General features: G+C 40.6%; 1 protein-coding gene across 3 annotated transcripts in view; it reads left to right on the top strand.

Annotated features, from left to right (window-relative positions):
- The window catches only part of Cped1 (cadherin like and PC-esterase domain containing 1), a 273,161-nt gene that overhangs the window by 233,219 nt on the left and 25,082 nt on the right, over nucleotides 1–14,860 (top strand). For all 3 annotated transcript variants that reach the window (XM_028873006.2, XM_028873005.2, XM_028873007.2), the window contains 3 exons: nucleotides 10,985–11,205; nucleotides 11,447–11,548; nucleotides 12,199–12,286. In XM_028873006.2, coding sequence (XP_028728839.1) covers nucleotides 10,985–11,205; nucleotides 11,447–11,548; nucleotides 12,199–12,286 — 411 coding nt within the window. The remainder of the gene's footprint in view (nucleotides 1–10,984; nucleotides 11,206–11,446; nucleotides 11,549–12,198; nucleotides 12,287–14,860) is intronic.

Genomic DNA, 14,860 nt, shown 5'->3' with positions numbered 1-14,860 from the left:
GTCTAATGAAATTTCAAAATGCAACACGGAGAGACAAAGCCAATATAAATTATATATCAAGCAATCCCATCAATATAAAAAACTAATGCATATATACAAACCTGCTTACGTAGATGGAAAATTTCTGGACATAACAAAAATGTATGAATGAAGACATAATGTAGTGAAGATACAATAGACTCTATTAAATAGAGATCAGATGTCAACCTCTGACTTCTACACACATATACGTGTGCACACACACCCACACTTATACCACATACATACAAAGCAGGAAAATAAGTAATATAATATTTTATTTTATTAAAAACATGAAATGCTGGCTTTCTGCCTCTCTTTCTAATGTGTCAAATAGTCAAGAAGGCTTTAGCAATACAAAATATTATGTTAGCATTGCTACTCAGAAAATCACTTCACAAATGTATAAAGATAGCAAGGTAGAAATGAGATAGAATGACCCTCAGACTGGCATTCAGGAAATCTGAGCCATGCTCTGATTCCACCTGATAAAATAAGTTCTATTCAGTAAGCTTACCTGCCAATTCTGCTGCCCATCTGAGAAATACTGCACTGTCCATTATGCCTAAAGTGTTAGATCTGCTCTGAGAAAGTCCTTCCCAGAGTCCTGGGGAAGACACTATGTCTAGCGTGGGATTATGTGAGGGAAAAGAATCTATGTACACCAGGCTCTTTTGTCTGTTTACTTTATTTCTCTGTAACAAACTTCTGTCTACACAGCTTCAGTTCCTTCCTGACACTCAGTTCCTCTCTGTCCCTTCTTTTTCTGTCCTCTCATAGCCCTAATAATAATTAAGTTCTTAGGCTCTTATGCTTATCTTTGTCCTCTGTTCCTTTGTCCTCCGTCTTTCCTTCCTCTTCTCCTCTCCTGACCTGATTCAAATCCACCTACAGTCTGCAAAACTTTTTCTTGCTCCTTACTCCTTGGCCGGAGCCAGGCTTCCTTACCATCTACAGAAACTCTGCCTTGTTTTCTTCTCTGACCAGACCAGGAATTCTGCTTCTGTCTTTGCTGCACCTGGCTATGCAAAAACTCTTTTGTCTTGAGTCAATAGCTCTGGCATGCCACTATGTCTGCCCAAAGGAAAGGGATGGTCTGAGCTTCATTTGCACAAGAAACAAAGATATGCATCTACAGTCCACCTGTGTCCTAGGCTCTGTAGGGGTGTTACCTAGTTCAGATCAGCAGTAGGTCTGAGAAGTTATACTATTTGACTTATAGTCTAGTACTATATGAGCACATAAGAATTTTATAGTAGAAGACAGCTGATATATTAAAAGCTGAATAACACAAAATATTCTCTGACAAATGGCTTCCCTCTAGGAAAATTCCTTGACCTTTCTAGGTATAGTTTTATTATACACAGCTGAAACTCTGTAATATATTCTTGCAGCTTGCAACACACAGGGCAGAGTCCCACAGATCATTTACAAAGTTCTGACTGTGTGATGTCATACTGTTCATTCATTTATCTAATCTTTGCTGAGCTAGGAATCTGCTCTAGCAGAGTACAACATGATCCTTCAAAGAGCTGGATTTCAGGTGTAAGGACCATTAAGAGAAGTGTTCAGTGCCATAAAGCATGATCATTGCAATGGCAGGGAGAAGGGCAGAGGCAGGTACCAGATCCAGACTGGGATGGTCTGGCAAGGTTGCCAGAGAGGAGGCAGCTAGGAAGAAAAGTGTTTGTAATTAGAGGCCATCTAGTTTGAAATAGTTCAATTGAGATCTAAAAACAATTAGGCATATTCATTTTCCCTGAGAGCATCTACTGTGAGAATCCTGTCATTCAAACCAGGAGGTCTCTTGTTTCCCTTCTGCTGAGAGAACTAATGGAAACGGCATGCTGACAAAGGGGCAGGACTGTGCAGGGGAGGACGAAGGTGGGCTGGTGCCCATACTTGCATGTACGTCAGCTACCTGCATTGTGCATCACATGCAAGGGAGACCTTACCAAAGCCTGCCCCTTTTCTACCAGTTTTACCAACCTGAAGACTCATATGAAAACCTCAGATCTTTGACAATGAAAATCCACAATTTTAACTATTCCCTTGAGAAAGAAGTTTGGACATACTCTATTACAAGAAAAGCAGACTTCTGAGTCCTAATTCTGGCAAGCTACAGGTTTGGGGAACACGTTACATGAGTCTTCTTTCTCCGAAGAATCATATATAATGGCAACAGGATTTGACTAGGCTTCTGAGAATTACTGGACAGTTAGACTCCCAAGAAACATTCTGCTTCCTTTAGATTCTCCACATAGCTTCATTAAATCTCCTTGTGCTATTGCCATTTCCCTGCTGTTCACACCAATGGATGCCAAGACTGTACTTGGAAACACAAGCTTACCTGGAGGGAAGGAACAAGACACAAATCAGTTGAGATTTGAAAAGCAGTTCAAATCACCAGCAACTTTGACCAAGAAACTCACTCAATGGCAAATGAGCAGAACTGGGCTTCCTACACCTTGGGCATTTTCTTTCATTTCAGCAATGTTGAGTAGAAGAATCACAGAATGACCTCTCAAGGGGAAAGAGGGGACAAGTGTCAAAATATCTAAAAAATTCGTTTCTGTACAAACATGTGTACAGGGGGTGGAGGGTAAATGTGGGACTCTTATTAAACTTGATTTTACACAAGTGGGTTTTTCATCTCTGTGTGTGGGTTTGTTTTTGTGATGTATAGTAATAATTATGTTGAATCAAAGTAAAAATCAATTGAAAAAACTAGTATGCTAATCATAACTGCATTTCTCCAAATGAATCCTTGCTTCTCCATGAACTCTGAGTAGAACATTGATAAGCACGGATCAGCAGGACTCTGTACTCACCCTGTGAAGCAATTTAGAAATGCAGGGTGCGACAAATCTGTAGCTGGATAAAAAAGCAAAACAAATGATTAAACAAGCCTTGTTTTGTTTGATAGTTGAAAACTGTTCGTAGTTTAAACCAATAGGAAAATGTCTGAATAGAGTACAGTTAAGAGAGGGAAATAGAGGTCATAGGCATCAGTACTAGATGGGGAGGACTAGTGGTTCCTTCCTTCCTTTAGAACAACAAGCCAGAGCACACCAACTGATTATCCATTACCAATGTTCACCCTGGAAACACATACATTCAAATAATATCATATGTACTGAGCAGGTTGCACTTATATATTTAGGAGTACACACACATGCACACACAAAAATACATATGTAACAGCAATTAAAGAAATGAAGGCCATGAAATTGAAAGGAGGTAGCCTGTGGCAGTTTGGAAGAAGGAAAGAGAAGGGGGACAGAATATAATTATATTAAGATCTCAATTAATAAAATTATAATAAGAAAGTGAAATAGAAAAATCTATATTTAAAGAGGATACTTAAACATGGCTGTTAACCAGAAAAGGTGACTTAAATTTTTCAAAAGGCCTTTAATATTAGTTGTCCCTCCCCATATTCCCCTTCTTCCCTCTCCTCCCATTCCTCTCCCCACTTAATCCTCCTATTCTAGTTTCCCTACTATCTCTTCACTGCCTTATACTCTATTTCCCCTCCTTAGAAGATCCCCTTCCCCCTAGTCCCTTTCTAGCTACCTAACCTCTGTGATCATATAGATCATATTCATTTTTCTCAACAGCTAAGTAATATTCCATTTTTACTTTAATATACCACATTTCGATTGCCCATTCATCAGTTGATGGACATCTACGTTGTTTCCAATTTCAGCAATGAACATGAATAAACAAATATCTCTGCAGCAAGTTGCAGAGTCCTTCGGGTTTATGCCCAAGGATGGTACAGCAGGATCTTGTGGTAGATAGATCTTCAGCTTTGTGAGGAACCTCCCTCCACACTGATTTCCAGAGTAGCTGTTTCAGTTTGCACTCCCACCAGAGAAAAATAAGTGCCCCCCTGTCCCTGCAGCCTCACAAGCATGTGGTGTTACTTGTTTTATTTATCTTGGCCATTCTGACTGGTTGGTGTAAGATGAAATCTCAAAGCGTTTTTAATTTGTACTTCCCTGATGGGTAAGGTTGTTGAAAGTTTTTATTTTTAAGTGTGTCTTAGTCATCTCTGTTTCAAGTTGTGAAAACTCAGTTTTGTTCTATATACCAATTTTAACTGAGTTATTTGTTTTCTTGCTATTCAGTTTTTGTTTTGTTTTGTTTTTGTTATTGTTCTTTATATATGCTAGATATTAACCCTCTATCAGTTGTATGACTGGCAAATATTTTTTCCCATTCAGTAGGTTTCCACTTTCCTCGAATGGTGATGATCTTTGCTGTACAGAAGTTTTTTAAGCTTGATGAGGTCCCATTTATTAATTGTACTTAATGCCTGAGTTATTGGTGTCTTGTCCAGAAAGTCCTTCCCTGCACCTGTGGGTCCAAGCCTATTCCCTACATTCTCTTCTATTAGGTTCAGGATATCTGGTCTTATATTGAAGTCCTGATCCATTTGGACTTGAGTTTTTTTGCAGAATGATAGATATTATAGATCTATCTTCATTCTTCTACATGGTGACATCCAGTTTGACCAGCACCATTCATTAAAGATGCTGTTTTTCCTCTGGTGTATATTTTTGTCTTCTTTGTCAAAATATCAGCTGTCTTTAGGTGTATGGAATTATGACCAGGTCTTTAACTCTATTCTATTGGTAAACGTGTACATTTTTAAGTACCGTTTTAAAGCTGTGTAGGATCTTGGACATTAAGGTGTTTAAAGTTTTGAAGTGTGGGCTGAATTATAATATTTCTTTAATAACACATGAATTCCATGAAGATTACACAATTCATTGTTGTCAGTCTCAATAATTGAGGTAAATAAAAAGACATAAGTGTCTCTCTTCATTATCACCAGTTAAGGGTGACTTATGCATGATGCCCTCCTCCAACAACGGGCCACAGGAAATGATAGTAGAGACAAGTCACTTTGTCCAAGGAAAAAGTAATAAACCCCCTGCCATTCCAGAGTTGTTTGTTTTCCTTTTCTTGTCCAATTTTGTGTGATTGAAAGTGGCTTGGTTAAATTACATTTATTTTTGCCCCAAACAGCAATTTGGCTGCGCATGTATAGCCAATGTAATTAAAATGCATAATTGGAAAACATTCATTCATTATAATCATATCAAAATTCACAGAGAAATGTTTTGTTGAGCTAGATTTTCATCGTGACCTAAATCTCATTAGCCATCTCATCCATCTCAGCTGTACATGACAGCTGAGCTGCCCCTTGCCTCATTGACAGATGGGGGGATACCTCGTGAGCACCCTGCTTCTCAACCTCGAGGTTCCACAGAATCGCAGTGGGGCTGGGTAAACAAAACAACGCAGTTTTAAGGCTGGAGAGATGACTCAGTCATTAAAGGCTAGGCTCGCAACTGAAACAACACAGCTTTAACTCATCTATTTGACCAACATGGACATACCTTTGTGTCAATCAGAAATGTTCAAATCACTGCAGACTTACAAGTATAACAAGAGAATAGGGCTGGTGTAGCATGAATCTTAAAAGTTCTTATTAAAAAAATCAAACCTGAGGCCAGTTATTGGGGTGAATACTGGAAGATCAGAGAGACAGAGCAAGCCACAGCTAACCTCACCTGGCCAACTTCTCAGCTGGTCTTGTTTCCTCAGCCTGGAAGCCTCTGTGTCCTCATATCTGAATGGCTCTCAGCTGAACTGTGCTGCTCAAAACCTAAAAGCTTAAGCAGCCAAATGCTTCTAGTTTCTGGTCCTCACGCCTTATATACCTTTCTGCTTTCTACCACCACTCCCTGGGATTAAAGGTTCGCTTTCTGGGATTAAAGGCGTGAGTCACCATGATTGGCTGTATCCTTGAACACATGGAATTCTGCCTCTGGAATGCTAGGATTAAAAGCATGTGCTACCACTGCCTATCCTAAGTATCTAGTGGCTTTTCTGTTCTCTGACCCCAGATAAGTTTATTAGGGTGCACAATATTTTGGGGAACACAATACCACCACAGGCTGGAGAGATGGCTCAGTGGCTTAAGAACACTGGCTGCTCTTCCAGAGGATCCAGGTTCAATTCCCATCACCCACATGGCAGCTCACAACTGTTTGTATCTCCTGTTCCATGGGATCTGGCACCCTCACACAGACATACATGCAGCCAAAATACCAATCCATATAAAATAAAGACAAATAATTTTTAAAAAAGTTTTTCAAAAAAAGTATAACAAAAGAATAAAGACGAGAGAGAGAGAGAGAGAGAGAGAGAGAGAGAGAGAGAGAGAGAGAGAGAGAGAGAGAGAGGAAGCCTACCTTCCTGGTACTTAGCAATACATAAAGTGGTGTGTTTATTAGATCCCCATTGGGGGCAGGGGCTGGTTACTGTAGCATTTTATTGCCAAAGTTGATTATTGCTACAAATGCTTACTGGGCATTTGTATTTTATGATCACATTTTTTTCCTCTTTGATTACTTCTGCCAACCACTACCTTAGGACACCAATGTAAGGTGACAGTTTTCGTGGGAGACTATTTGTCAACTCAATAGACAGCCACAAGTATTTGTTATGATAATATAAGCCTTTTAAAATTGAAAGTGTCCTTCAAAATACATCATGTATTTCCTTTATAATTCAACAAAAGTGAATGATATAAAACACATAAAGACTGAATGTGAATCACGTGACTGAAAAGCCATGTAAGAGATGATAGCGTTTAATTGTGCTCTGTGCACTGAATAAGCTGACATTTTGAAGTTAGGTATATGTCCTTATTAAGAGCACCAGCTTATCTCTGGCAAACCTTTTTCACCAACAGACAAGCTTAAGATCACAGCTGAATATTTTAGTTAGATTTTATCATTTCTGCCTTTCACAAATGGAAAGACTTGGGTAAATTAACCCATCAGGAGATTCTTCCCAGGCCCGTGTCTTGACAGCTGTCTTAACCTGCATAAAGAATGATATCTTGCTTGCTAGTGATGGAGCAGACAGCGTCTACCAGTCTGCATATAGCTCTTACCGGCGCCTATCCACTATGGAGGCTTCCTGTGCCCTGTTGAGAGTGCTCAGCGTAAGGTATTGGTGAAATTATTAAGGCCACTCCACGTAGTTAAAAGGGAGGTTTATTTAGTGGCGTAACTTACAAGTGGTAGGATAGGTAGGTTGCAGGGTCTGGGAAAGACGGAGCGCAGTCCCCCGGTGTTCTGAAGAACTCTGCTCTGGTCTACCTCCAGCGTCCAGGGTCCAGGAACCAGCACCGGATCTCGGGTCTTCAGGGTTCTCTCTTGGCCCCGCCTTGTAGGCTTGACAGTTACCCAAGCCTCAGTGGGGGTTGGAACTTCCAGATCAAGATTGGAATGGCTACCCACTACAGTAAGGGGGTCATTGATTCTGTCCTCCTGCCAGCGTTTTGCTTTACAGGCTTGCTACACGCAGTGGTAGCTGGCTTGATGCAGATGAAGGCAGCCAGCTGGGCCTTCCAAACTTCTTACGTCTACTGCGTTTCTCTGTGCGCTAGTGAGTTTCAACCACCCTGCAAAGTGCGCGGGAAACAAAAAAATGTGCTGCCCACCTTTCTTGTACTTTGATGCCAGCACAAACTCATATTGCACTCTCGGACTGTCAAGAATAAGCTCTTGACATCTCACTTAAGCCCTGCGGTGCTGTTATTTCCTCTGCTTTGCACATAAGGAGACGAACCTTATTTCCTTAAAATATTATCTAGTTAGAAAGGGCAGTACCTAGGAATTTGGAAACAGCACTAAGGTGGTTCTGATGCGCGTTGGTGGGCTTTAGATATTACCATGTGGAAAGACTGAAAATCTAGGTGTGTGGGCACTGTTCTTGCAGTAATAAGTAATTTCTTTGACTTGTTTAAACTTCCGCATCTCCCTGTAGTCCACATTCGAGATATCCAGTGTTTGGGATACCTAGTGCAAGGCTCACTACCCAGGAAGGACTAACTTCAATATGAGGAATAAAGAGAAGCAATGAGAAATCTTCAGTACATTTAGCTGCCATTTGAAATGGGGAGGCAGGAGGATCATGAATTAGAGGCCAGTTTGGACTTTATAAAGACCCTGTCTTAAAACAATAACAACAAAAGTTCTATATCAACTATTCTTAGCTTAGTGTTCTGGGTTGAACTGTATCATCTCTATCAAATTCACATGCTGAACTTCTAACTCCTAGCTACCCAGAAAGTTCAGACATAAAGCCATTGGAAAGGCAAATGGGATAAAATGAGGTCAGATGGGTGGCCTTCCAAATCCAATATGGCTAGAGTCTTTGTAGTCAGTTAGGTCACAGATGCGTAAAGGAAGACCATGGGAAGACAGAAAAGACCACCATCGACCAACTGAAGAGTCCTCCAGAAGAAAACAGCCCTGTCTGCCCTTTGGATGTGTATTTCTAGCTTCCAGAAATGTACACAAATGAATTTCTGTTGTTAAAGCCTCTCTGTCTGTGGTAAACAGCTCCAACAAACTAACACAGGAGTATGTGAGTGGTTGCAACTTCCTGAGGAGTTTTCCTAGTAGCTCAAAAGTCCTCTTGAAAAGTAAGAATTCTCCTGAACCTCTTGCCACAAACCTGTAATCCCGGATATTTGTGAGACTGAATCAAGAAGCTCAGAAGCTTGAGGCTGATCTAGACTACAGAGCAAGTTCAAAACCAACCTGGGCAACTTAGATCCTATCTCAAAATAGAAAGTAATGAAAGGGCTGCAGACAATTCCATGACAGAATGCTTGCCTAGTGTGAGTGAGGACCAGGGTTCAGTCTGCCACTGAAAACTAGATCACTAAAAAAATCAAAAATCGAGACTGTAAAACCAGAGGCAAAGCCTAACAAGAATCAAATTGATTTATTTCACTATTTTATTGTGTTAGAATATTTTCACCCCATGGAATTTGACTATGCCCATCAGTGAGGGGTCTGCCATGTTCTTCTGTTTAGCAGCCATATTTACGACAACGGTATCCAAGGCTAATTGGAGCAGCTTTCTAGGCTCCCTCATGGAGGTTCTTCAGCATACTGTGAGAATTACAAGCCTTTTCAGATTCTTCCTAAATTCACCATGAATGGAAAATGAGAAGTGATGTCAGTGCATGCTGCTATGATTTTAACCAAAGGAATATGTGCATCACTGAGGAAAAAAACAAACCTCAAAGAGGAAAGAACTGAAGAATGAGTTCAAACTTAGCCAAAGCACTCAAAGGAATTGTCTACAGGGAAAGTACTGACTACTTTCAATTCACTAAGTACTTATCACGAGCATGTATGGCACTATGAGGGAAAGCAGACTTTGAAATGTACCTTTCAAATACTTCTTAATAAGACATGGGGAAAGGACGTAGATGCAAGTAGCCATAATGTCATGTAGCTTTTGATAAAATCAAAATAATGGAACTAAAATTTAATGGAATCATAGAATCCAGAATGAGTCACTCTAGCTGGGGCACTAGGGGAGACCTTTGGTAGGAGTGTCGTTGATGTCGTTTCTGATGGTTGACAGGTGGGATTGTACAGGGAGGAACTCGCAAGGCAGATGGATTAATACAAGGGAAAAACAGATGTTGTAGAACACAAATCATGTTCCATGAGAAAGCCTAAGTCTGTCCCAATATGAAGAGACGCAATGCGAAAGTGGGCCACTGACCTGCACTTGAAGTCAGAGAACCTGGTTTGAGTCTTGAGTTCACCATTTACTAGATTTATGATCCTGGTCTTCTCAAGTCTCAAATTTCCCATCTGTGGCAATCTCCATAGAACAAAAACTCGTAAGCAATAAAGTCTCAGTCACTGTTAGCTGAACCTAAATAGTTCAGAACTGACTCTGTAGGGAATGGTGAATGAATATAGTTTTGAGTATGCAAAGAAGATGATGGTGAATGAATTGGAGGGCAAAAAGGAAGATGTGAGGGTGTGTTTAGAATAGTACAGCTTCGAGGTGGAGCTCGCCTGGGCTGGCCGGGGCTGGCAGGGTGGCAGACTTCACGGGGAACAAGTGTCACTGGGACGTGCAGGGTGGGGGTGAAATGCTGCTCAGAAAGGCCCCAGCCCCATGTGACTTTCTTTCTTTGTTTTTTGAATCATGGCATAACTTCCATGGCGCTACTTCTGTGGGTTCTCAGTTTGCAGATCTATCAAACGAAGATTGAAAATCATAAGTATCCCTAGAGTTCTCAACATTCCGTGGATCTTTTTTATCAGTAAGACTCGTTACCTGATTAGGTGAATATAATTAAAGTGATAGATACAAGTGTGGTGGTATTGTGTTTCCCAAAATATTGTGCACTCTAATAAACTTATCTGGGGTCAGAGACAGAACAGCCACTGGATACAAAGGCTAGAAAATGGTGGCACTCACATCTTTAATCCTAGCATTCCACAGGCAGAAGTTTGTCTGGATCTCTGTGAGTTCAAGGCCACAAGGATACAGGCAAACATGGTGACACATGCCTTTAATCCCAGGGAGTGATGGCAGAAAGCAGAAAGATATATAAGGCATGAAGACCAGAAACTAGAAACATTTGGCTGGTTAAGCTTTTAGGTTTTGAGCAGCACAGTTCAGCTGAGATTCATTCTGGATGAGGACTCAGAAGCTTCCAGCCTGAGGAAACAGGATCAGCTGAAGAACTGCCGAGGTGAGGAAGCTGTGGCTTGTTCTGCTTCTCTGATCTTCCAGCATTCACCCCAATAACTGGCCTCAGGTTTGATTTTATTAATAAGAACTTTTAAGATTCCTGCTACACACAAGGGAGAGAGAAAGATTGAAAATAAAATGAAATGGAAGTTTTACACACTAATTAGCAGATCAGGAGATGATGTCATTACTAACAACAATATGAAAGAAATAAATGAACAAGTTTGGGGGAGATTATGATGGGGGAGATTAAGGATGTTTCTAAAGGCTGAAGGGCTGCCCTTCAGTTAGATGTGTGACTTTGTGCACATTATATTACGTACCGTGTAGACACCTGACTTGACAGCAAATCTTTTCTTTCCAGATCCTTTTCATCGGCGATTCCACCAACAGAGGAATGATGTACTATCTCATTGAAAGACTGAACGAAACGCTGCAGGAGTGGCAGAAGGTGCATGGAACTAGACTCTACCCCAGTGTCAACGGGGGGAAGACTTTGATCAGTTACTCCTACTACCCCCAGTTCTGGATAAGCCCTTCACTGCGACCAACCTTTGAGAAAGCACTTGAACATCTCCTGCGAAGGTACAATGGAACGACTATGAATGGCAAAATGCCACCACTGTGCAGTTATAATTGCACACTGTATATCAAATGTGCTGAAAAGCTTAGATACCCACTAATGTGGCTGAAAACGAGCTGCAAATGACAAGCAAGTCTTGTGATCAGGAAGCCAGACATGGTTCATTGAAATGTGAGGCAATCCAGTTAAAATGTTTACCATCTGTTCTAAGCAACATGTGTTGTTTTTCTTTCTGGGTTTCAGATCACATCCCCTAGAGAATACTGACCAGACAGTATTGGTTGTTGGTGGTGTTCAGTGGCTTAATTCCAATCACCTGCAAATTATTCACAAGGTTTTAAAGAGGTAACCCTGTAAACACTGTCATCCATGTCTTTATCTCTTCTTTGAAAGTACTGTGCATTTAACCCAACTTCATCCAGGGCTTATTTAGAGGGCAGATTTAGAATTTAAAATTAGAAATTTAAAGGCAAATTTTATATTTCAGAATAATTTTATATTCAATCAGGAATCCTTAGCATCCTAATTTAAAATTACTCCAGATCAAAACCTATTTATCAGTCAGGTATGGTAGCACATGCCTGTAATTCAAACATTTAGGAAGTTAATGTAAGAGGGTAGTGAGTTCAAATCCAGCAAGGATTACAGAGTAAGACCTTGTCTCAGAACAAACGTACATATATATTGAAAGTACTAAAAACATTGTCTAATACATTCTCATTGCTATATAAGTGCTTGTTCAGATGAACAAAGTGATTAATGTATTTTAAGCATGTTATTATAATTTATTATTATTATTGAATAATGTGCATTAGCACACAAAATTCCATCTGCAGGAAGTCTTAATATAGGACAAATAAATAAAATGGGAGTTTAGTCCTATATGCAAATGATCACACTCTAAAAGAATCCTGTTGTATACGTTTATATAATTAAAAAACATGTAGAAATGCAACTGAAGTTTTTAACTTTAAAATTCTGATCATTTCATTCAGGGCAAATTTGCTTAATATCCTGGTGATCATCAAAACTTTGGGGATTGGATTTCACCTGCCAGTGGATGGGGTGCATTTCCTAACACAGGTAAGCCCATCTCTTCTAGGCTGTATGAATTTGTGAATCCTGATAGCAAAAGATCCAACAGGAATTCTACAACACTCATCAGCCTTCATAAAAATAAAAATCATATTCCTATGATTCCAAGTACATCGTGACTGTTCCTGCAGACCAGGAGACCACAGCTCATAAATGTGCTCTAAATAATACACTGAGTTCAAGGAAGAAAAAAAATAAGCTGTGGAAAACAGTACTGGACTCACAGACAAGAGAGCTTGTGTATTCACCTTTAGAGTTTATAATAAGAGACTGTTTCCCTCCTTGAGATTCATGCTGAAGCCACAAATGGAATTGTCAATATCAGTGAATCTTTTGGAAAACAGTATCTGATATATATACATAAATGAGTGATATCATTGTTTTTCCAACAGTTGGATCTCCACAAATCCACTAGGTGCCTCTGGCTAGTTCTTAAAGATAGGAAATTTGTCTCAGCACTAAAGTAAAATAATAATAATAATAATAATTAGAACAGAAAAGAAAAACATCTGTAAGTCAGAGAACCTTATTCCAGCATAGAGACTGGCCCAGGTTTACATGCAAGTGCAGAATCATGGTTCAGGGGCAGAGTGCCCATTTAATCTGAGCAGGCTAAGATTGCTCTTTGTGTCTGTGTTGAGCCAGTCTAGCTTTTTCAAGCACAGAGTGGGATCCCCCTCTCCTTACTTGAATGCCAATTATTCTATAGAGCAAGAGAACTGTAGTCCAAGTCAAAACTCCGAATTCACCAAAGTGAAGCTAAGCTGGAACATTAACTTCTAGGGAACAGGAACATTTAGGACAACTGGGGATTAGGAGGGGGAGAATTTTTGATAGGTTTTTTTTTTTTTTTTTTTTTCTGTGAGTTAGGAGCTGGAACCATTTTAGTGTTATTCAAAGGCTGGGCTGCAATTCATTCCTGCAACTCCGGAAGCACCACAGTATTTCTTAGTGTTCCTCACAGCATCTGGCACTTGTGACCCTCACTTACATTTAGGTTGTTAGCTCCCAACCACTCGTCTTCTGCACTTGCTCTATGGTGGACCCTGTGTTAAGATGCCTCCTGCCCCCAGAGCTGTGGGATATCCCATCAGTCTTCACAAGCAGAGAGGAGACAAAAGGTGGGAAGGAGGGAGCAAAAGGAGAAAGGAGAACGGGACCAGGGCCAGTGAAGACAACACATCGTTCTGAACTCCTATCGTATTCTCTCACAGCTGTTCAGGATGGGCCTTTGACCTCCTTTGTAGAATCACCCCTTCTCACCCGAGCATAGTTATAAATGTACATGAGGACAGGGAGGGCTGCACACACACACACGCACGCACGCACGCACGCACGCACGCACGCACGCACGCACGCACGCACGCACGCACGCACGCGCGCGCGCGCACACACACACCAAGCATGCCATGCTCTCAGTGACTCCTAGGCTTTTAGATCAATGCTTCCCCTTCAAGGATCATATTCTCCCACACCTCCTCACTTTAGTAAATTCCTAAGGCCCATCAAGTATTAACTTAAGTGTCATTTCCTCTGGGGCTGCCTCTTTATGAGGTGTCCCTAGTCACTGACTTTATCTTAAAGAAAACACTCTTCTTTAAGTGCTAGATTAAAATAAGCCTGCAAGCCCAGCAGAGGCAACAGAAAAAATACAATGTGTGCCACTTCTTTTAAGAAACTTAACCAGGGGGCTGGAGAGACGGCTCAGTGGTTAAGGTCACTAGCTGTTCTTCCAGAGGTCCTGAGCTCAATTCCCAGCAACCACACCTTGGCTCACAACCATCTGTAATGAGATCTGGCGCCCTCTTCTGGATGTAGGTAGAACACTGTAATTGATGATGATATCCCTCCCTGAGACAGTGAACCTGAACTAGAACTGAGCCAGATTCAGTCATTGCCAGCCACACAACAGGGAAGGTAGGAGGGATGTGATCCGGAGAGGCAACAGCTGGACCCTTTGCCCAATTTTGCTGCTTCCCCCGAAGCATCCTCCTCCACGTCCAAGTAGCAAACCTCACTGAAAACTATTCTGGAATTCTGTGTCATGATCCTCTTGCTCCATTTCTCCCAACAGTTAATCCTCCTGGTGCATTTCTCCTAGTAAAGGACTTACTGTGGATATGCCCATTTCTCCAATTAGAGTGTTGTTTTACAAGCACAGGCCACACAATATGTACCCTTCCATTCTGTCCCTTAGCAAGAGGCTAAGCAAAACTCAGGTGCCAGCTAATATTCAAGTGGCTTAATTAAGTGAGAATCCAAGTAGATGGAGGTCTACCTAGTGGTATATAAAACATCAGTTTTCAATTTGAGAATTTTAAATACATTTATGATCAATAAACTTAATTGTTTTTAGGTAAGGAAGACATTCATTTATTGTTGTGTTGTGTATACATAAGCAGTTATGCTGATGTTTTGGAAAAATTAAAGCACATTTCTACTTTTAAAATTGATATGAAATTCATCTCTCAATACAACCAATCTTGGTAAAAGAAGATGGCATTTCCATAATGTCTGTTTGAGTTACTAAATCATAAAATAATTGTTTGTAGCCGGGCAGTG

The sequence above is a fragment of the Peromyscus leucopus genome, chromosome 3, assembly GCF_004664715.2.
Source record: "Peromyscus leucopus breed LL Stock chromosome 3, UCI_PerLeu_2.1, whole genome shotgun sequence".
Taxonomy (NCBI): Eukaryota; Metazoa; Chordata; class Mammalia; order Rodentia; family Cricetidae; genus Peromyscus; species Peromyscus leucopus.
Note: the sequence above shows the minus strand (reverse complement) of the source record. Positions and strands in the feature narration are given on the sequence as shown.